Raw genomic sequence first — 24358 nt, 5'->3', positions numbered from 1 at the left:
GGTTATTCTTAAGTGTTACATGAGAAAATAGAAGACAAGATCATATTTAAGACTGTAATAATGAGCGCACCTGAGGGAAAACAGTTCATAGCTATGCTAAAAGTGCTAAGTTCTGAAGCTCTTGTTATGTCAATGTATCATCACGGTAATGTCACACTTGAAAAACATATGGTTTTACCATGTTCAATATTCTAAATGCATAAATATAGTTTCGTACCACTGCAAATGCATGAATAAACACACACATAAAGCAGTGCATAAACATATGGCTTATAACTCCTTGATCGTGTTAGTGATATGATACAGAAGCTTGAGCAACAGCTGTTCAATACTCCATACATTAAGCGTAATGCTCTAGCAATTTGATTGACATTAGTGGAGAATATTGGACTACAGGATTTTGGTTCAATATAGATATATTCTTCCTCACACACTTACTGTATGTGAACATGCAAATACACACAGATACACACAGTTCCTAAGATAGCAGGCCGACAGGGTTGTTAAAAATTCATGACAGGGCTTTGACGAGGCTCCTCTCCCCTCTGGGAGATATGGGGGAGGGTGGGGAGGGTTGTGTGAGGAAAGATACCTAATTACCCTTCTCTTTTCTCTCCCTTTTCCTCTTTATCCCTTTCTATCTCTCTCTTTGTCAAACATGTTACTTCCTAAAGAAAGCAGCACCAGAATCAAATACGCACTAAGCTTCAGAGCTTTGATTTGATGAGGCCGCTCCCTGAGTGACAGCTTTCCTCTCAAACTGCCATAACAGTTCATTACGGAGGCCTTGCATGTTGCCTCTCTGCCAATTGATCAGAAACCAGCATTAATCAGTCAAAACATCCAAATGTAACACTACAACGGTTTATTTAATGGCAGTGGAAAACACACTTGCCGTAGAGTGCTTGATCTTACTGCTCATAAGTATCCCTCTCTGCTATTGTAGCAGAAAGCTTACACATCTTCCGGTGCAGACTGAAAACTCATCTCTTTCGACTCCACTTTGAGCAATAAAATGACTAACAAAGCACTTATATACTAATAAAGGACTGGCTTATCTAAAACCAGTTGAGTAGCACTTGAAATGTTTTGGCTCTATGAAACCTGATGTACTTATATGATTCTGTTTTCTTCAAGTTGGTATCTTTTTGGTCGAATTCTAAGTCGCTTTGGATTAAAGCGTCAGCTAAATGCAATGTAATGTAATGTAAAGATATCCCAGCTCCACATTATAATTAGTCTACTCTGTCACTGGATGACCACTGGAGTCCCTATGAGAGCCACAGCTCCCCTTCAGCCTTAATGGGGGGGGGCGGATGAATACGAGGAGACTGGGAATTGGTTCTGTGGACGTGGGGATGTGGAGTGGTTTTGGAATGAGGTACTTCAGAGAGAAAAACGAGAAAAGAGGAATTCATGATAATGAAATCTAATACTACGAGGAACAAAAAGTATTTTCCTATCTGCAGGCAGCATTGCTGATACATGTTGGTTAGCTTTATCTTAGTCTTAGATGAACATGAGAACAACCTAATGACAACCAAAACTGTTGGGCCTATATTCCAACTGACAAATAAGGCCATTTCTGTATCATGATACTTCTAATGTAATGCACCATCTACTTTTCATGTACATTGATATTTGAGAACATTACACTGCAGCCATAAAGAGCAAATAAACATTCAGAGCTGGCCTGAGTGTTGGATTGCATTGGACTAGCCCCAGAGAGAGATATTCTGCCCTGCTCTCACCAGTCTTAGTTGTCATTCTGCCAGGGCAGCCCAGCAGCCCACCGTGCATTTAGTGAGAAAGCAGAGGATCAGCTTAAAGGATAGACAGGGAAGATGAGACAGGCTCTGCTAAACCTCACAGAGCCTCCCAGACTCCCTGTGTGTGTGTGTGTGTGTGTGTGTGTGTGTGTGTGTGTGTGTGTGTGTGTGTGTGTGTGTGTGTGTGTGTGTCAAATTCTCCACACACCTGAAATCAATGAGCCATTCAGAGCACACTGCCTTCTCTCCCAGACAACAAAGCAATACCCACAAGAGTAGTAACGGTCTAAAAGATCATTAACACCCACATCCAGTCTCATCGTTCCCATCCTTGTTTCTTACATGTCCGCACATATGAACGCAGGTTATCTTTTCCCCCATAATTAGTCCAAACTCAAAGGGATGACAACAAAGTAAAAGTGTGGGAGATGTGAAGGGTCAGCACAAGGAAAATAAAAGAGGAGAGTCTGAAAGGGAAGAGAAAAAGGCTTATTGTGAGCAGATGGATTACCAGAAAGGACAGTCCAGAGAAAAAGTAACAATACTCAGACTCAGCACAATCTCAGTATACATATTTCTCATTAAATGTGGCTTAGGAAAATGAACAGTGGGATGATAAAAGAGAGATATGATGGGAGCTTTATCCAGCAATGCATTATTTTGTTTCCTGTGTAAAGGTGTGTGAATTTGGAGTAGAGTAGTGAAAAAAAAGAGGTGTCAGAAACAAGAGACACTTGGGAGAAACAAGAAATCGAGAAGAGGGGAAATGGAAAGGACAGAATGAAATTGAGGAAAATAGTGTTAGAGAGGGGTGATACAAAAGAGCAGAGGTGGAGGGAGAGGGGAAAGTGATGCAGTAGGAGAAAGAAGGGAGCATAATAAAAGTGAGACAGAGGTCAGGAGAGATAAAGAAAGGCTGATTTGAAATTCCAGTTTGACACAGAAGTGTGGCAAAAGGCCAGGAGCTGGACACATGAGAGATACAGTAGACTGGAGAGGGGGGATGACAGCGGCGGATGCACGGATGAGAGGAAAAGGAAGTGAAACAAAGAAGAGTAAAGGAATTTACAGCCGTGAGAGCCCATAGGGAGAGGCGTGTGGCTCCACATGACTTCTTTCAGAGGCCAAACCCTCCATTGGGATCAGTAAATCTACAGCTGCTTCCAGTCTCATTCCTCTCTTTGGCTCACATCTTAAAGACTGTCGACTTCAGAGAATTTATAGTCTGTCACCTAGTCAGAGTTCGCAGGGAATCAGTTGGATTACTCCTACAACACAAACATTGAGTGTCATAATCTTCTATTTCAAAAGGTAAAAAGATACAGGGACCATTTCCTAAGAAGGGATTTGTAATAAAGACTTCATAAATTGTAACTAAAGCAAAAGGCATAAGGTGAAAGACACGCTTTTTGAAAGGCTTGATGGAAACAGTGAGCAACAGGGGCAGAAAGCAACAACGTTCACGAAGATAGTGGTTGAGAACGTAACTGGTGTAAGAACAAGTCCCTAATTATCTTGTCTCAATGACAGTAATTATAAAAAAAATAACAATACAATATTAGTTCTACTAGATGTCACAATTAATTAATGGTGGGTATTAGTATATATGAAAACACTGCATCCGTTGACGGTGAAAGGTTGTAATTGTCTCCTAATCAAAAGTAAATGTTACTGCAAGCATGTTGCAATTCACTAACGCAGTTTGGATCTCTTCTCAATTAATGAATTAGACACTTGTCCCTGGCCTACCATAAGTCTAGTTAGAATTCCCCATCTGCGCTGCTCTACCCCACTCTCCCTGTCTCCCTTTCTGCATATCAAACATATGCACATACACACAAATGTAACCACTCATTCAAACACATGCAGAAACCTCTTGTCTGCTTAATATAATCAGTGCAAAGCAGAGATGCGAGGTTGAGTAACATCTGCTCTGGAGACTGAGATATCTCTGATCCTATCATATCCTCTTTTCATTACTATGTTACGTTGGCAGAAAGACACATACACACATGTGAAAACATCTTACAGTAATGTCACATCTTGTGCTCATTATTATAACATTGTGACAGCAGGCAACAGATTTATAAAAATATGGTCCTAGACTTGGGCCCTAAAGACCATCGAATACATGCACAAATAACCCTCAAACACTTACCACACACCTCTAAATGAAGGGAAGTGGATAACTGAACCAAAATGCACTGCATAGAGAATCACAAAGATTATACAAATGACTGATAGACAATCAAGTTACATATACAGTATATATATTTATATATATATATATATATATATATTTATATATATACATACAGATGGTATTAATGTAACAAATAGAGAAAATTAGTCTTTCCTGTTACAATATACAATTATGATCTAATCTAATCTAAATAGATGAGTTGACAATATTTTCAGCTTTTTTAAATGAGAATGTTTGAACATTTGCCAGGGCAGGTTGTGTTTTCTCCCAATGTTTTCTCCTTAATGTCTTCAAGGGCAAGACATGAAGGGAAATTCTACTTAAAAATCAAAACTGCTACAAAGAATAGAAAAAAACGACATAGTTTCTAGCATATTGTAAGATTATTTTATAGCAAACATTATACTCACTTATCCAGTGAAATGCTACATGTAAACATGCAGGTTAAGCCTGTGACACAATGAAATGGCTTCACTTCACTGTATCTGTACATCTTCTGGATATGCTGTTTGAGTTAACGTTGGAATTACAGTTTATTTTACTACAGTTACATTGACTGTGAAGGTCTACTGAAGGTGAAAGTATCAAAAGGCAAAGTAATAATAGCAGAATCAAGTATGTCCAGCATACTGACATTCTCTTAAATTGCATAGATATTGAAGGAAGTACATTATAAAAAGTGTTTGATATTCAATGGAACTATGCTGTGTCTTTGACATTATTGTGGAATATACTGTGGTGGCAACTGATGATTATAATATCTTAAAGGATAACTAATGATGAACAATGCATTTTGAAGTGAGCATGTGGCTTAACTACACACAACAGGAAAAGCCTTTATGTTGTTGGTTGGGACATGGGGCCATGTTTGGCTTTAGGACATGTACTAGTGCAATGTTGCCATTGATCGAGAAGAGAGAAGTGAATTCTGCTTCAGGTCAGGTTTTAGAATTTCAATGGACATTTTTTTATATTTATTCTTCAGTGAAAATAGATCATCATTCAAGGCAAATGTAGCTGAAATCAAGCTAAACATGATACAACAATGTAAAGAACAGGGATAAAACACACATCTACAAAAACATCTACAAGACAATGCTGAGACTCTCTCTCTCTCTCTCTCTCTGTCTGTCTAGCACACAAGCCCACACACTCACTCACAGGACCGGGCCACCTGTGTCCTGTAGAGTATTAGTGGTGCTGGTTGAGGTATTACTCTAAGTAATGTTGTAGACTGGCTCATTAGTCACTAGACACCTTCACCCCAGGAGAAGAGAGGAAATTGCACAGGCACACATATACTGTAGACACCCACCCAAACACACACACACACACACACACACACATGATTGCTGGCTGTTAGGTGGACAATATATTGATGTGTGAGCGTCCATGTCATTTCTGTCTTCACTGTATAATCAGTTTTTCATAACAGTACTCATCAATAATTAAGTGTTTAATTACAGCGTACAGAGGCAGCCGGACCAGGAGAGAACAGGCTGTGTACGGGGTAGAGAAAGAGTAATTGACTCTAGCCTCGGGCACATCACACACTTTCACTATGTGGTCAACTGATTTGACAAACCTTTTCAAAGTAATCTCTCGCTACAAGATGGTAAAGTAGATATGCAAAATTAGAATGAAAAGAGGATTTTCTTTTTGAGCTGCTGCTCATAACCAATTGCCCCTTGCGGGATTAATAAAGTTGTTGATTGATTGAATTGGCTTGAGCTATAGCCGCTGTAGGTAAACCTCCCAGTCGGTGTGTGAGTGTCCGTGGGTTTCCTGTTGAGATCAAACCCGGGTATACAATGTAAAACCTTTGATAAAGCGATCTGTCCTAACAGTATGCAGCCAAGTACTCATTAATAATGCATGTGACACTCTGCCACACACATATTCATGGAAGCATGGGTAGAAATACAAAGACACACACTTGATTCACAAACCTGTGGCTAGGTAAACTGTGGCCTTTCAAAGGTCATCTTTCATTCAGAGTTAGAAATCAGAGATGGAAAGACAGAAAGACGACAGAGAAAGGCAAAGGGAAGATAACACTTTGGAAGTAGTTATAAACTTAGTGAAAGTGGTTCAAGAGCCTTAGGCTATCTCCTAATATATTGACATTGAGAGTCACTGTCAACCTTATCTCAAAGACACTCAACAAGAAAGGATCTCCAAACTTCAATAAGAATTCTCCTGCTGTATTCTTTCTGCTAAACAGCGTGATCTTTTTATTTAACTTAGATGAATCATCGAAAAAAATCAGCTCATCGCAAAGTATCCAATCTACAGGGACAGTGTATGCAGTCTTAAAGCTGGTGTCACTTCTACAGTATGTGTTGTACCCTAGAAGTCTTGAAAATAAATAACCTTAATTGTTTCCATTCAAATCATTTAAGGTACAATTCCAGTGAAATGTAATCCTGCCAGTACCTTTATAATACCAATAAATATGTGTATGTTTGGGGACACACACTCCTTTTGAGGGCTTGTATCCGTCATAGTTCTTAGATCTTGTCAAATGCTTCTGGGATTGCCCTTTTGGAATTGTACTTTTTCCCCGCAGTCCCCTTTGGCCCCTTTTACTTCTCTTTTAGCTGCTTTGTAATAGTCCATACTGCCAGACTGAGACCCTAAATTGTAGGCTGCAGTGTATGTTTATGGCGTCCCATAGGTCATAGTGATCTATGGTTTTTCGTTTTGGAATAAATCTAACTGTACTTTTGGGTACAGTTACTGATTTTTGCTTTGAAAATTAAGTCCACCTGAAACTGGAGAGAATGATTCATTGTTGTCATTGGTGACGACAACAGTGGTGTCCTGGGACGTGCTCCAGACTGCATCATTTAGTTCGCTGTATAGCGGCCACTGTTCGACATAACCATTTCCTGACTTCAGGTGTCAATCGAGACATGTGTCATCATTTGTATACATATTTTGACCACCTCAGCAAGATGGATGCTATTCCCAAAAGTAAATAGTGATTCAGCTCTGTAGCAAATATGAATATCAGTAATCGAGAGGGTTCATTCCAAAGTCTATATATGTTAATGCAAGTCAGACATTGTTAGGATTACCCTGATTGAAGTCTCCAGCAACAACGGCTACAGTGTAAAGATAATTGGTCTGTGAGCAATTCAGTTCAAGGCAGAGGTCCGAGAGGGCAGCTTCTGTACTTTCTTCTGGTGTAATGTCGACCACTTGGATAGAGACCAAAGTGAATTTTCTTGGTAGAAAGCACGGTCTGCATTTCAAAGCCAATAACTCCTGATCAGGTGAGCAGGAACAGAATAGCATTTTAATGTTCCTACTGTGATAACAATCCTTACTCACCATAAAGCAAAAATCTTCCTCTGTTGGGTTGTATCATTATATAGAAATACATTAAACTGTTGAATGGCACTCTCCGAATTTCAGGATTTTACCAAGTTTGTGGAAGCAAAGGATATAACAGTTGATGGAGATACAGAGGTCTTCTCGTTTATTATCCTATGCCTGTATATTGACAAGCAGGACGCTTGGCAGATATGATCCATGTTGCTGGGATCGCTGCCGGTCCTTAATTCCTCCAGGCTTAACCTCAGTGTCTCCTCCAATATAGAGATGGATGTAAAGATGGACATAGAGACGGTCTAGTTGTCAGTCACCCCATTTATCCATTAACTTCTTGCATTTGCCCTTCGTTCACATCACCCATTTATCTCCCCATTCATATATATCAGGACAGAGAATTCAATATCAGAGCGCCTTAAGGTTACTCGCAGAAGAAGATGAGACACAAAGATGCAATAAAGAGTGAAAAGTGATCGATGCCCAGAGGTTGGATGAACTGTCCGCATCAGGCTAGATGATCCGCCACCCATCACCTACTCTTAAGACACACTTAGACACAATCAGACAAAAAGCTGATCCTCACAACTATCTCTCACTTCTATCATTTGAAAATGCACTGAAGCCAATTTTATCCCAGCTGCTTACACATCCTGTGGCACCAGTGCATGGAAAAATGATAAGAACACCAGGGTGTTTACTTAAAATACACAAGACAGACACTTGGCAGAAGTTATGTGTATGGACATTCATAAATACTCCCTTTCCATTACTAATAAGACAACAATGGTGATGCCTTATAAAGGCAGAGTAAGGGGCGAAGTGAACTCGCTCTGAATGTATAAAAACTGTTTAAAGTCTTGATATAGTTGAGAATCTCTGACTCACTTCTAAGTAGAAATAAAGGGTGGGAAGAGAGGGGGAGAAAGAGAGAACATCCCTACGGTCAAAGCTCTCAAATGGATCCTGCAGAAGAAATATCTCAGTCCTCACTTTCTACTCTTTCTGTGCGTGCTTTACCCATGCTTCCATTTGTTGTAATGGATCATTTCAACCAAACCCACAGCAATCTTACTAGTGTGAAACCTTAGCCAGACAAATAATTAAACTAAAACATAGACAGAAGCAGATTTGTTATGTTTTGGGGGCATTCGATATCAAATAGATATTCAATTCAAAATGTGTGTTGTCAAATCAGAATCAGAAAATCTTTATTTGTCCCACAGCGGGGACATTTAAAAAAATGGAAATTCTTATATTTTTTTTCCAGGAGTAAAATCCAATAGTCAACACCTACAAATATGAGTTGTGGTATACTCTGCAGCTGAAGCTCTTAAACTCAGAGTTTTGGGTTTAATCCATGTTTTTCCTTTTTAAAGATTAACTGCCAAGGACAACAGACACATTTTCCATAGGGAGGTTAAAATTTAAATCTATTTTCTTAGTGTACGTATATCTATCTAGGAGTTGCATTGTATAGGTCCATCAAAATGTGCATATAAGCTAAATGCACTCTTGGTAATCAAAAAAGGAATTTACAATATCACATGTGTCTAATTGATCGTCACAAACTTAACCATGTCCCAAAGTATACAACAGTTTAGTTTAGCATTGCGGACCACTGAGATACACAACAAGGGCCATGTGAATACAAAATAATCACCAGTAGTTGAACCAAAAAGTAGATTAAAATCACCACATGGTTTTGGTTATTAATTATACAAATTGAAGTCTACAATGATTTGACAAAAAGCAGATGGAGATTATAGCCCTAGTTAATGAAGATATCCTTCTGTACAGCTTTAGTGCCAACGTAAAATTGCAAAGTGACAGTTGGTTCCTCTAAGTGGAGTGAGTATTACCTCCAAGGCAGCAGATCTCTTCCGCAGCAGCTGTTCAATTTTCGTTGCCGCTCTGGCAACCAGCTCTTCTGCATCGTTTTGCTCCACAGTGTACAGGTGTTGGTTTTGCAGAAAAATCTTGAGATAAAGAGAGAGTAGTGAACATGTAAAATTGTTATCGATTTAACAAACACAATGTGTTATTTGCAAAAAAAAGATTCCTTTTATTAAGAAATAGTGCAACTACTTGATATTATGGAACGACTGGTGTGGTAGGTCCATAGCAGGGTTGAATGTGCTTAATGCTTGATTTGTATGCATGTGTGTGTAGCATGTGTGTGTTTATACCTCTGTGAGGCTCTTCCCAGCTGTGGCTGTGTCTGCCAGGGTGACAAGCTCTTTCTGCATCTGATCAACCCATTCTTTAATCCTATGGGACAAAGCAATGCACAAGACCAAAGTTAATCATAACTCACATGCAACCAGCTTAGAAGAGACATCACAAACATTTCACAGTGCAATTAAACTGTCAATCAAGTCAACCTTTCATCTCAAGAGACCACCTGGACCGACAAAAAACAAACAAGGACAAAGAGAATCACTCTTATAGGTCAAGTTATCAAACTCCAATCACCGGGAACAAATACAATGTCATTTAATCAAACACGTGTCACTGGGTGTCAACCAATACCATTACTTTCTGAGAGTTCAAACATGAAGACAACCAATCAGATAAGTGTCAGCCAATGTTGTGACCGCTGACAGTGATATGAGTGGACAGGTCAGGACCGACATGCTTCTATGTATATCAAAGTGCTCTGGGGACATCAGGTCCAGCCTGCTGGTGCCACAAACTGGGTTATACCTTCCTCTCATCCTCCTCCAATCAATTGTCAAACCACAATAAGCTCACTGCATGCATTATAAGACACTGACAGAGTAAATCACTGCTTGCATCCTGAACACGGTGGCTGTGGATAGAGATAGACGCGCTAAGAATGTCAAAGACCGGAGACATTATGCATTAAGTGACACAGTGACTTGTTATTTTCGGACTTATCTAAAGGCACACCTGGAATGAGAGGCTAGGGGAGCGAAATAGATGTGTGCATGCGGATGCACACTAAAACAATGTTATTCATATTGTATGAGAATAATAACAGGTTGGTGATACAGATGCTCTCATTGCCATGCATTCACACCAGCAAAGACTCAGTTGCAATCCTCCCAAATATCAAAGAGACATCTCATTCACACACACGGCTGTCCACATCCCCACTGCCATTTATGATGGCTGTGAGTAGACACACACACACACACACACACACACACACACACACACACACACACACACACACACACACACACACACACTGATATAAACATAGAAAAACAAAGATACGAATACATATTCCACAACGATTGTCATTGGAGAGGTGGAATAAGTGTCATGAAAGTCAAGATATGTGTGCATAACATTGATGGTAGAAAACAGTGGAGGAAGGTGATCGGATGCAAACACAAAGAGATAAAGGTAGAGAAGATCAGAAAGCCAGAAAAGATATGGGAAGATGCACCAGGGACACAAAATACAGAGTGGATAGGGATCATTTGGAGCAAGTACGAAAAGATGAGACATGTTGAAATAGCAGGAATACCCGAGGGAAAAGCACAATGGTAAATGTTTTAGGCAGAAATTGTAGGTAGAGATATAAAAACAGGGTCAGTAATGAATTCAGATTATATTCTTTAGTTTGCAAAGACTTATGGTTGAGGAGTGTTGGACAACACTGTACTGGCTTGGTAGAGCTCATGGCTGTGTGAAAAGGTGTTAGGAGGATTTAAATCTGCCAAATGTTGTTTGGGTACAGATGTTTAACCATCAGTTGTGCTGGATGCAACCACATGATCTGGTCGATAGCATGAAATGTGTTATTAATTGTATCAGTTCTAAAAGGGTTAAAGAAACATAGACACAATATTGCTTGTATGTTTGTTTTTGAATGAAGTGCATTCTTGATCCTGCAAACTGCCCTTAAGAAAACATCAAAGCAGAACATCAATCTTTGACACTGGATGGAGGGTGCCCAGATCCTAATATGTAAACAAACTTAATAAAAACTCAATATGTATGATCCTTGCAACATGGTAGTTACAGCATACTTCATACAACTTTGCATTGAGATTTTGAGAAACTATTACTCCTCTTTTCTGCACTTTTTAGCCCTTTTCCAGTCTCTTCTCTTCTCCTAAATGATCTTCCCTTGATCTTCTTCTCTTCTCTCCTCTGCCCTACCCTTCCTTGTCCCTAAATCCACAAAGAACAAACCGTTTGTAAGGTGTTTTAGTGGACCTTGGTACCCTAAGCTCGTAAGCCTGAAGCATTGACAAGACAATTGTGAGTTACGTGTATGCTTGTCTAGACGTAAGTGTGTTTCCAGGGATTTGACATCCAGAGAAGTAGAATGCCTCTCTACAGAGTTTAGCTTCTTTGAAATGTACTGCTAATCTCTATAACAAGAATCCCAGGTGCTGACAAATAAATGAGACACCACAGGCTGGGTTGCAGTGTGTGGGCAATGTGCATGTCCAATATTGATGACATGGACTTTTCCCCCCTAAAATCTATTTATAATATTTTGGCTTCATGAGAGTGCCTCATCTGCAGAGTAGCTCATCCCAATTCTCACAATACTGAATCCCTTGTATATGTAATTGCATTGTCTGTGATTGTAACCAAACAATGCAATGTGCAGACAAAGAAGGTCTTCCCTGTAAAACTCTCACTTGCCTCATTATACACAGTAAGTACCATACAATACAAAGTTATGCTCCGACTCCACAAAGCTTGTTGCTTTGTATGAATAGTTGCAGTGAAATCCCCTTGTTAAATATGCCTAAACGGTCAAATGTATTATCCATAGGCATAGAAGATCTCAGCCCAAATCTGCATAACTCCTTATCCTTAAAGGTGACCTATCATGCAAAATTCACTTTTGTACGTCTTTTATAAATGAATATGTGTCCCCGGTGTTCCAGGGAACTCACCAAGTGTCAGAAAACACAACCCTCTCTATTTTCCTCCATATATACTCAAATCTCTTAAAAAGGGGCTGCAACGGATCTGATACAGACTGATCCAGATTTGAACACTTCTATGACGTCACAGAAATGGCCAACTCCACCAATCAGGAGGAGACAGCCACGGACATTGTCATTCGAAAGCGCTGGAGACGCTGTAGTAGGCCTACATATGCCAGGCCTGTAGATGGTGCTGTTCTCACAGAATCAGCCCATGCAAAAACAGCGTTAAATTGAGCAAAATGAGGAATGGCTAAAATGTATGATCTGTTTGGTATTTTTTTGGTATGGTCATACACTATATTATTCAAATATAGCATGATAGGTCCACTTTAACTCATGCATTTCCAACCATCCCTTCAGGTCCCAACCTAGTGTAATGGCGATGCTTCATAAATGTCATAAGGTGAGTCCTGCTCTCTGCCTGTCCCGGTTGATCTATGTGAAGTCAGATCACTTCCTGCATGTAATGTTTCTCATTACTTTCTAAACATTCACAAATAGGTGAAGGACAAGGAATATAATCTTGGAATAATCACAATGTTATTATATTTAATGTAAGCTATTTGCAATGGCTAAAATAGCAATGTGATTCAGAGATTCCGAATCATTAATAAAGTCATTGTTGATGAGCTGAGGTAGTTAAATTGTTCTGCTCTGGTTGCTGTGCTTTGATTACTACAGCCTCTGGTATAACACTGGGTAATTAAACACACACACAAGCACACACGTACAAATGGCAATTGGGTCAGACACTGCCCTACATTGTTTTTCAGACACAGGAAGAGCAAATGAGAGTGAAACAGAAAGAGAGCTGGAGAGACAGTACAAGTAAGAGAGAGACAGATGTTGTGATGCCATCACTTTGGCTCTAGATAGAGTAATGAGCTGGCCCTTGGTGTGTATATCAGTGGGCCGCTATGTTAAACTGCAGTGTAATTACACATCATTACAGAGGCAAAGACAGAAGTCCAGACAGCAAAGCGGAATGAGGCATGGACACACCAGCAGCGATGCACGAATCAGAACGCAATCAAAAAAGATGGAAGGCCATGAATATAAAAATAGTGATATTGAATGGTCACGATCACAATATATGGAAGGGTGCCCAGTGTTATAGGCATTTATTATAGATGGGGCCTGAAACCGTCAAATCCAAAGACCCTTTTCAGTTCTTCATGCTGTAAGTGTAACCTACGGAGGACATGACACTGTACATGAGCAATGTGGGGGAGAGGCTTAACAAACAAACTGTATATACCTCGTAAATTGTTTTTCTTGCAAATACAAAGACATTCAAATCAACGCTGAAATGTTTCAAACTTGGCATCAGCAGATTTAGCGCAAAAGTCTGTTAACTGAGTTCTGTGTTTTAACTAGGCTGCACAACCATAGGTATGTTTGCTGACACTAATAATATGTACACCAGAGAGTTGATGATTGTAAATGATGTTCTTCAAAAGTCCAGCTCCTTTGAATTAGGTATATTTCAAACTATAGTATGAGTTTTTGACTGTAACATTATGTTGGTGCTGTATAATTGTATTGTAGGCCTAATGTGCTGAGAGTATACCTTGATTTAAATAAGGTGAACAATATTGGAAATAACTGACCCGGTTACCAAACCTTTTATTCAATACAAAATGTAATGCTTCAATCTGTGCTAAATGCAGACTTATTAGGCAACTGATACACTTTAATTTTCACTATTATGGCATGGGTCTCTCTAAAGAAGATGAGGTATATTAATTAGATAAATATATATATATAATTTTGTTTCTGCATTAATCATTTTAAATAAAAGGTATAGCCTGTATTATACAAACTCTTAAAATATATGTGAACTTCCCTTAATTGTATATTCACTTTAAATCGTTGCCAAAAAGGTTTGGTGGCTCTGGTGAACAAAGCAACCATCCTGAAAAATAACTGGATTTAAAGATAATCTTGTATGGTTTACCAATCTAAAAAAGGCATATACAATTTAAGAAGTCAAATCTCTGATTTTGCCAATTAATATAAGATTGTTTTGCCCTATTTGTGTATCACGTTTTTAAATAATCAAGTATGAATTAACGTCAAGGACCTATAAGACCTTCCAAAGTTGTAAGGAAAACGACAAGGGCCAAGTTTTTATTTTTTATTTAATTAAATGAACAGTCCAGAAGCCCCTATAACTCCTTAACAACTTCATAGACGAGCTGTCACGGAGTGGCCGCAGACATCTACCGGCGACAAACTGCTGATTACCGTAACCGACAGTAGGCTACAACCGCCTGGAGAGGAGCAGCAAGAGCAAAACTGAACTAGTCTGCCTTCAAAATCACCAATAATGCATGAATGAAACGACCTGCCCATCCAATTCTCCCACCGTGATTGTCTCATTAAATATAGCCTGATACTTATCTCTGAACGACGAGCACTTTAAACCAGGAGTGCGCACACCAGAACATGGGATTAAAGGGGCCATACTTACATGAGCTGTGTTGGAAACTGCGATGCCAAAGACCCGTCCTGCCACAACAGGACAAGAAACACCCAGGATCGTACCCTGCAGGTATCCATTGTTAAAAAAGGGGGGAAATTCCCCGACGCGCGTCAACACCAAGTGGGCTCCGCTACCCTCCGCCGCCTGTGTATGGGAGCAGCAGCGTGAGTGGCAGTGTGTCGCTCCCTTTCAGATTAACGAGCCTTGACACCTCTAATCTGATCACCCGGCCATCCGGCGCTCTAACAGGTACTGGAGCTGGATCTCTCTCTCACACACTCCCTCAATCTCTCAATCTCTCTCTCTCTCTCTCTTACCCTCTCTCACACATTTACACTGCTGTCTCCCATAGCTCCACATGTTCCTTTTATCTTGTAGCCTAATATGACTCGTTAATGCTTTGACATATAATGCCGTTTTGATTACACCAACTTTTTATATTTTCAAATTTGATTTTGGTATGGCAAATATAACCCAAAAAACAACAATGGATTTAAATTACCTCTATTATGTTTTGCCCCAAAGCATCACTATATATATATATATATATGTGTGTGTTTCCTTTACTCAAGGTGCACAGCATTTGTTATTTGGAGCAACAATTTATTTTATTTTACCTCCCTATAAAGAAACATCTGCTAAAAGGAGGGTCTGACCACAGGTACCACACATACAACGGCACGTACATTGAATACAGATTCAGGTTTGGCTCTTTAAAATGCCCGGCAACCTTTCAATCCCTGCAACCTGGAGGAATGGGAGAATTTACTGGCTTTGATAGCACAATCTCTGGCGGTCGCTATCAGTCATCCTGGTAGTAAGATTGGCTGCAAGCAGAGAAGCCGTCCCACATGGGATTCAATGCTAGTGTGACAGATCTATTGATTCCACAAATATAGTGTAAAATCTTATGGACAAAGTAGGCTACAGTAAGAGCCCAATAAATCTCAGAGCCATCAATCATACCTGTTTTATAAGATTGGATTCTGTGATATGCCGTGCATCCCAACATGAGTGTACAAATTATAAAACATATATTCTCCCACACCAGTGAAGTATATATAATCATAGTTTCTATTATAATTTTTAATTTGGAACATCAATACTTTGATTGAATAATTGAATAAGAAAGCCAGAAAACAAACCTAACTGTGTGTGTGTGTTGGAGTGCGCACGTGTGTGTGTGTGTGTGTGTGTGTGTGTGTGTGTGTGTGTGCGCGTGTGTGTGTGTGTGTGTGTGTGTGTGTGTGTGTGTGTGTGTGTGTGTGTGTGTGTGTGTGTGTGTGTGTGTGTGTGTGTGTGTGTGTGTGTGTGTTTGTGTGTGTGTGTGTGTGTCCGTGTGTAATTCAGGCCTGGAGGGAGCGTAGGGCAGCACAGGCGAGATGCTTGGGGATTTGGTTATCAATCGTTGCCTGGCAACCACACACCATCTTTCGTGTCCTCTCCCCTTCCCCTCCTCCCTTCCCCCAGTTCTCTTTTTGTCTCTCCCATCACCACCTCTCCCCCTGCTCTCACTGCACTGCACTGTTGCTCTTCCTCCCTCAGTTTCTGCACCATTGTCCTCCCTTCCCTCCTAGTCACTTCACCCTCTCCACATTCTCTCCCGCTGCACCTTTCTCACACTCATTTCCCCCAGCAGAGGCACAGATGCACCTGCTGATGGGAGGCACAAAAGTAAGTAAATGGTGAGAACTGGAGAGGTGGTGTGGAGTAAGGGAACATAATAGAGAGTTGTGGAGAGGAGGGAGTACTCTACTGCAGACATTCCCATTCAATTTTTTTTAATTTTTTAATTTGGAACATATCACACTATATCCTGAAAAGGAAGAGGTGTCAGACTAATCCCTGCACTGCTACACATCTCCTCATGTTAATCTTAGAAATGGATATTAGTAATAACATCTGCAACAGCGGTAATTCAAGTTTAAAAGTCTCAAAAATGCTACAACTACTGTCACAAACTGGATGAATGTGAAGTATTTTGTTAAAGGAGGATGAAAGCGTAATTAAGGAGCACTATTGGAGTGACTTTGATGGTTATTTGACTCAGGATTAATTCATTTGGATGCCCGCTGTATGAAGAAATTAAAGGACGGAAAACAATGGAAGTGGAAACAATTCACAAAGGGATTAAACTGTTTAAAACACATAAAAGTAAAAAAGTAAGCTGGCATGGACAATGACTATGTTTTAAAAATGCGCTTTTCCAGGCAAGCCTGGTTTGGACACTTTACGGGCAGAAAAAACATTTCTATTAAAGAAAGAATTATACACTTCTTTCTTTTTTTGCCTTTAATACTAACTTGAATTTGTATTAAAATTAATTAATCAATTATTTTTTATATTTTTATTGTAATGTAGAGACAAGGCTTTTAGTGACAATCATGTATTGCCTTACAATTATGTAAAAAAAAAAATGTAACCCCCCCCAGGTTGGGAACCACTGTGATAGAGGATACTGCCATCTGGAGGTAATTCATGCAAATCACATCTATTAGCTGCTGTTAAATATTATGCTTTAAACTAGTTCCTACGGTGGCCCTGAAGTGCAAGTCAAAACAACATTTCACAAAACACTACAGCATTTCATAAAACACAACGACATTTCAAAAAACACTATAGCATTTCACAAAACGCTTCAGCATTTCACAAAACACTACAGCATTTCACAAAACACTTCAACATTTCCGGAAACGCTTCAGCATTTCACAAAACACTACAGCATTTCACAAAACGTCACAGCATTTCATAAAACACAACGACATTTCAAATACACTACAGCATTTCACAAAACACTACAGCATTTCAGAAAACGCTTCAGCATTTCAGGAAACGCTTCAGCATTTCACAAAACACTACAGCATTTCACAATACGCTTCAGCATTTCACAAAACACCACAGCATTTCACAAAACACTTCAACATTTCAACTTTTGCGGAAAAGGTATTCCTTTAGGGAGAACACTTCTTGTTTGTGATTGGACAGAGCCGGCCAGAGAAACACTGCTGTGATTGGTTGTTTTTGCTGCCAGTCAAAAAAGGGCGTTTCGTGATTGGTCAGCACCCGACAACGCAACATGTCCCAAAACATCAGACGTTAGCTGTTAGCACACAGAGCTCACAGCTCTTCATATCTGTTCAGAAACTGGACACAAGTTACACATGTACAAAACACAGACTGTCTGGCGAATACAGTCGCTGCTTTCTTTCTGTCTGTATCATGTTGTTGTGAGTGTGGACGGAGCAGCTACAGGTTAGTTTAGCCTGATCGATCCGATCTCCATTCAGAAAACACGCATTTTAGAAGGTTTTTCGCCTGCCAACAAAATGAACATGTTTTACCGTGATTTAATTGTAATACACGTTTCGAAATGATGCCAAAGTAACAACATACTGATACTGGTTAGTAAAAACCATGAATTAGTGCTTTGACAAGACGGCAGGCAAAAAACCTTTTAAAATGTGTGTTTTCTGAATGGAGATCGGATCGATCAGGCTAAATAACCTGTAGCTGCTCCGTCCACACTCACAACAACGTCATACAGACGTAAATAAAGCAGTGACTGTATTCGCCAGACAGTCTGTGTTTTGTACATGTTTAACTTTTGTCCAGTTTCTGAACAGAAATGAGGAGCTGTGAAGTCTGTGTACTAACGGCTAACGGCTGATGTTTTGGGACATGTTGCGCTGTCAGGTGCTGACCAATCACGAAGCGTAATTTCTTGATTGGCAGCAAAAACAACCAATCACAGCAGTGCTTCTCTGGCTTGCTCTGTCCAATCACAAACAAGAAGTGTTCTCCCTAAGGAATACCCTTTCCGTAAAAGTTGAAATGTTGAAGTGTTTTATGAAATGCTGTAGCGTTTTGTGAAATGTTGAAGTGTTTTGTGAAATGCTGTAGCGTTTTGTGAAATGCTGAAGTGTTGCCTGAAATGCTGAGGCGTTTTGTGAAATGCTGTAGTGTTTTGTGAAATTTTGTTTTGACTTGCACTTTAGGGCCACTGTAAGTTGCCTTATTTTAGTAACATTTGAACATGCTTGATTTACCTTCTGAACTTCAAGATGTTTGTTGTTCTTTTTTATAAACATCAACATAACCAAATATAAATATATGATATTACTAAAGTATTATGTCCAAAGTCCAAACGCAATGTTCCAATACCCACTTCCTACCCTCAACATCTGGCACCCCTGATCTAATACCAACTATCACCACCAAACACATAAAGTATCCAGACCGACCACAAAAATATGTACACTTGGTAAAGTACTGAGACATCTTCTATATTAGTTCCTGCTACAGGTGTTTCATGTATAGATTCACAATATATAAACACGTTTTTGTTGTTGCAGCAGGTAAATATAAATAAATAATAACAATTTAGTCAAAAGGAATGGGGTAAATAGCTTTTTTTAAATATAAAAGTTATAATCTTGTTTATTCCCCTGAATGAATTATAGTGTTTACCTTTCTACTGGCAACATGATCTATAAACAAAACAAATGTAAAGCATATCGAAACGTTTAATATCATTTAGAATACTTTTCCATGTAGTTTTGTTACGGTCTCACTGTAAATACACCCGTAATAATCAAAAACACATTGTGCATTATTTTTGCACCATCTGGTGGTAGCATGAAGAATGACAGCTACAGGCAGTACAGACTGCTTTTTTACTACTCTATTAACCTTACTCGAAAAAACATGCACTAATTGTCTATTTGTTTGACTGCGGTGAAATAAACTAGGTAGATAACTGGCTGCTGACTGACATCATAGGAGGCCATGGAGCTGTGGTGTACAACTGCACATTTTTTATCCAGACTTGAATCACTTAAGTGGAATTCATTTTTGCACTGGCTCATCTATATACATTTAACTATGGCAATGTGTGGGAGAGACTCTCACCCAAATCGAAACACAGGAGCGATTTGCTTTCCTTCTCGTCAGCTAGTTTACATTTAGTTTAGCCAAAGTTAGCAAGCGATAGTCAGAAACCTACATTCCAACAGAATTATGTATTGCTTGATCACTTACCTTAAGACAGTGGTTCTCAAACTTTTTCTGTCAGGCCCCCCCTTTGGAGAAAGAAAAAAGTCGGGCCCCCCCCAACACAAATAGTCAGGCTCAGTGGCAGCGCGAGAGATTTATTTTGGGGTGCTATGGGGTAGCTTTACTATTTCTTTATGGATATTTTACAAATCACCCTTTTAAACTTTATTCTTTCTTTAATGTCATATAGTATTTCATACCTGTTTTTCATTTATTCTCTTATTTTGGTATAACTATAATGATCATATAAACGTGTGCCTCGGAAATAATTGTTTACATTAATGGTGACCAAAACGTTTGAGACCCACTGAGATAACACTGAGAGAGTCCTTTAGCTCACTGAGGCTCTCAGTCTGACACTTTGTTGGTTAAAAAACTCCTTATATCCGTTAGCGTAGCTCGCTAGCACCAGAAGCTAACAACAACGATCTCCAGTACCGGTGCGCTCTCTCTCTCTCGCTCGTGCACACACACACACAAAATGGCTCATTCCACACACACACAGAGCCGAGCTTTAATGAAACACAGAGACCCAGACGTAATAGTACTGTATCATATTATCTTCGAATCAATAATTTTTCAAAATATTATTATTATTTTTTTTTAATAACCATTTTTCCTCCTAGTGTCTTGCGCCCCCCCTGTCATGCCCCCCACTTTGAGAACCACTGCCTTAAGACAACATTGTACAATACTAAACGGTACATTTCCAAATGGCCTCTCCTCTTCTCCTTACATTTAAAAGTCAGCGCCATTCTAAACTGCGCATGCTCAGACCCGAGGTTTCTTTATAAATATTTCTTCTTTGGTTGTAAATGGCAGTTTACCCCAGCACCCAGCGTCTTAATACATCTATGGTCTCATCACTCAACAACATACGTAAAATGCTTTCTTCATGCTGCAACTGATACTTTGTAAAAAACAGAAAGAAGTATAATATTGATTATCAATTGAAGTTAACTAATGCACATTAATCAAGTCCAAATATCTAATCTAGGCAATGTGGTCCCTATTTAAGAACAACACATTATGTTATTCAAAATTCCCTTTTGTTATTCAGAACAAAACCAAGCTTCACATTGCGTGTTTGATATAGCTCTTCTTAATATTTATTCTTTAGACTCAGGGGAAACTGATTTTCTTTACAGAACAATTTGCATAATATCTCAACACATCCTGTGTACAACCACAAAACCATAACGTTAGATTCCTTGCTTTTACACGGTGTGAAAAACAAGACAATTTTACAAGCATATTTCTTTACAGTCAGCATACAGATAAATCTATACATATCTCTGTCTCTTTTAAACACAATCTGTAGGCAAAATATACAGACGAACCATCAACAAAACATGCAACATCCAAAACATAAAGTCTTAGACAACTATTATAGTTGAATAGATTTTTTTCCCTTTGTGTTGTTTTCAGCCGTGTATGGGACGTGGTTGCACAGATAGTCATTGGTTGACAGAACATGTTTTGATTGATTACACAGTCAACTCCCCTTGTACAACTATAGACACACATTGCTGTACAGTTATAAGTCTTTTGTGATTTTTTTCGACACTCACATGCTCAAACTTCAGACAATATAAACATTCAATCTTTGTAGAAAATAAACACTTTATATACACATGTCAAAGGACTTGAGTCACATTCACACCTGTCAGAACGACAACACATAGATGGTTTCACAATTACAGGCAACAGCTGATTTGAACAAACATTAATTAGCTTGAGGGAAGTCTGATGAAACACGAGGGGTTGACTGAGCATTTAGGGAATATGTCTTATTTACTGTACTGTACATAGACTGGTAATTAGACTATGAGCATGATGTAGACAGGTGATTTTTCCCCAAATTGTGCATTGTGTTGAGAAACCCCAACGTGTCTGCATGTTTTTTTCTTTTGCCACATAAATACAAAATGCACACCACAATATTTTCTGCCACCACATATACCATTATTCAGTTCATTTCAATGCAGAAACACAAAACACATAATCTTGCATGTCATGACAGTTATAAGGAGACAAGAAAATAAACTATGTAATAATAAAGTGCACAATCTCTATGAAGATGTTAACATTGTCATACTGATATTCTGTACAAACTGTGAAGTCCACTGAGACAAATGTAACATTTGTGATATTGGGCTATATAAATAAACATTGATTGATTGATTGATTAACAGCTTTTAACATCAATTTATATTAAAATCAGTAAAAAAAATCTATTTATTTTATATTTTCTTCAATAATGTACAAATTAAAGTTTTTATCTTTTTTCTGTAAGCCATTTTTAGACCATATGTTCACATAAATAACATTTAGTTCCAAAAAAAAACAAATGCATTCAAACACATCTATGTTGCATAGAATTAAAAATCAATGTTTCTGGAATAAAAAAACAAGGTTGGCACAACAAAATAATTATTGGAAAACTCAGCCACATTCCCTTCATTTTATATTCCCTTGTTACCCTATGGTATAAGATTTAGGTGACATCTTGTTTTAGGTGTGTTTCTTCTGTTATATTTATTTCTTTAAAAAAAATTGCAGCAGCCCTATGATATGCCTTAACACAACAACAGTCGATCTGAGGGTCACTCAAAGTGTTTTTTCCCCCTATTCTTTAGATATGGTGGCAACACTATGCAAGATAATTGTGGCCCCATCTGAATGACTGAAAATATGAACCCCAATGGGCCTGAGTGAGTGTTTTGGTCACAGGCAGTGTACGAGGCTGGTTCACTGTGTTTGGGAGTCACTGACACAAAACAGCTTGGTGAGTTTTACAGCACAGTCAGAAACACAGAGGAACCTTGCCATTTGAAGGGTAAGAACATTTTTTCTTCATTTGAAATGTTTTTAGGTAAAACTAGGACGGGCGTTACTTACACACAGAAAGCAGAGCCGTCATACTGAGGTGATGACAGTTGCAGACACACATATGGTTTTGACACAACTTGTGAATTACATGTCCATACCAACAGTGTAATTACATGATAGGCCACACAGAAATAAATATTAGCATACTCTAAGCAACAGCCTTAAAGTAAAAATGTCATACACTTGAAACAGATGTAATATACTCTTCTCATTCTCAACAGTTGGCTTGTGACTTTCAACACAGCAAGTGATTTGGACTTTGAAACGCATAACTGCTGGTCCTTGTATTCTAATTCAACCTGCCTAACACAATAGCATGCTAGTGAAATAGCTAAATGTTACTGCTTGTTGACATTTAAAATGTTGTAATCCATCACAGCCCTGTTGAATATCTAATGGTGCATCAGTGTGATCAAAGCACTAAAGGAGCTTTTTTGTCATGAACATCCATGAGCTCACATAGGTCCACATTCACATAACAGCTATTAAGACTGCCTACACCATAGACTAGGGCAGCCTACTGGATTGTCAGTGCGTCACTCACAGCCTCAAACAGACTCTATTTTGTATTATATATGATCTAGTAATATGAGAACAACTCTTGTACTGTATATGTTATTAGATATATTCTGCATCTGATATCTTTGTATATTATTTAAACATCACACTGTACAATGTGGTTCTCTGATATGCTCTGTAATCTGCATGTGTGATATCTACAATCTGTGCTGTACATATTCTATCATCACATAGCAAAAGTCATCTGTCTGTCTTGTTTTATATTTTTCCATAAAACTAAAATACTTTCATACAGAAAAAATATGCATTCTTTCATATTTAACATTTCAAGACCACTGATGTCCACACACATCACAACTATCATGTGGACATTTCAAAAATGACTCTCAGATGAAAAAAACACAATGCAAATGTGGGTGATTTCTTTTTCAGTTTTTCCCTCTGAGAGATATGTTAGCTTAGTTGCAGAGCCCTAAAACAACATCATGTCGATCATTGAATTGGAACCATGGTAATGGACATCACTGCTCACACAGCCGTAGTGCTGCTGTGTGTGTTTCAGAGCTTGCTGTGGTATTTGCATGTTTGCATCCTACAATCACAGTCAGCACAGAATCGATATGGGAGGAGGTGGACATGTGTGCTGGCAGTGTTGGAAAGATACAATTGTAATGGTATTAGAAGATAATTTCCTCCTTAACACTCGTGAACTTAAATATATTTGTTTAGTTCCTCTTTTGAAATATTTTTCTCTTGTCTTGTTGTCAGAAATGGATCTCTGAACGCTGCCTTCACCTTTTCTCCAGCTTGTTGTTGTGCTGTTCAGGGGTTGGTCTGATTGGAGCTAACAAACAACTTGTGCCAGCTGACCACTCTCTTTCTCATGTCCACCTTGTCCAGCCAGATGTAGGCTTCTCCTATCAGGGTCTTCTTCATGAACTTGCCTCCGTTGGACACCAAGAAAAGCTGATAATACATCGGAGAGAAACACATTTGTCATGACTTACTCTGTAGTTATCTGATTGATAGTGTTTATGCTTTGTCAGCTCAAGAACCCATTCCATCTTGAAACGTGCACGGCTAAAAGCATGTTATTCAGCATGAATAATGTAAGCACCATTGGGTGAAGAGGTTACAACCCAACAAAGTGTCATCTATTGATTAGGTAAGCCTTCAAATT

At 38.9% G+C, this 24358-nt stretch overlaps 2 protein-coding genes across 2 annotated transcripts in view; both read right to left on the bottom strand.

Moving 5' to 3' along the window:
* The window catches only part of LOC307039557 (voltage-dependent calcium channel subunit alpha-2/delta-1), a 65827-nt gene extending 50897 nt beyond the window's left edge, over window positions 1-14930 (bottom strand). The window contains exons 1-3 of the mRNA XM_079681702.1: window positions 14704-14930; window positions 9495-9576; window positions 9168-9284 (exon numbers count right to left, since the gene is read on the bottom strand). Of these exons, the coding sequence (XP_079537828.1) occupies window positions 9168-9284; window positions 9495-9576; window positions 14704-14792 (288 nt within the window). The 5' untranslated portion in view covers window positions 14793-14930. The remainder of the gene's footprint in view (window positions 1-9167; window positions 9285-9494; window positions 9577-14703) is intronic.
* A 5921-nt stretch (window positions 14931-20851) lies between these two features.
* The window catches only part of LOC307038758 (uncharacterized protein), a gene marked incomplete at its 5' end in the record, with an annotated part of 46200 nt that continues 42693 nt past the window's right edge, over window positions 20852-24358 (bottom strand). Inside the window, one exon of the mRNA XM_079680437.1 lies at window positions 20852-24144. Within this exon, the coding sequence (XP_079536563.1) occupies window positions 24001-24144 (144 nt within the window). The 3' untranslated portion in view covers window positions 20852-24000. The remainder of the gene's footprint in view (window positions 24145-24358) is intronic.

Source organism: Notothenia rossii (genome assembly GCF_949606895.1).
Source record: "Notothenia rossii genome assembly, chromosome: 5".
Classification (NCBI taxonomy): domain Eukaryota; kingdom Metazoa; phylum Chordata; class Actinopteri; order Perciformes; family Nototheniidae; genus Notothenia; species Notothenia rossii.
The sequence above is the reverse complement of the archived record's forward strand: the minus strand, read 5'-3'. Positions and strand labels throughout refer to the sequence as shown.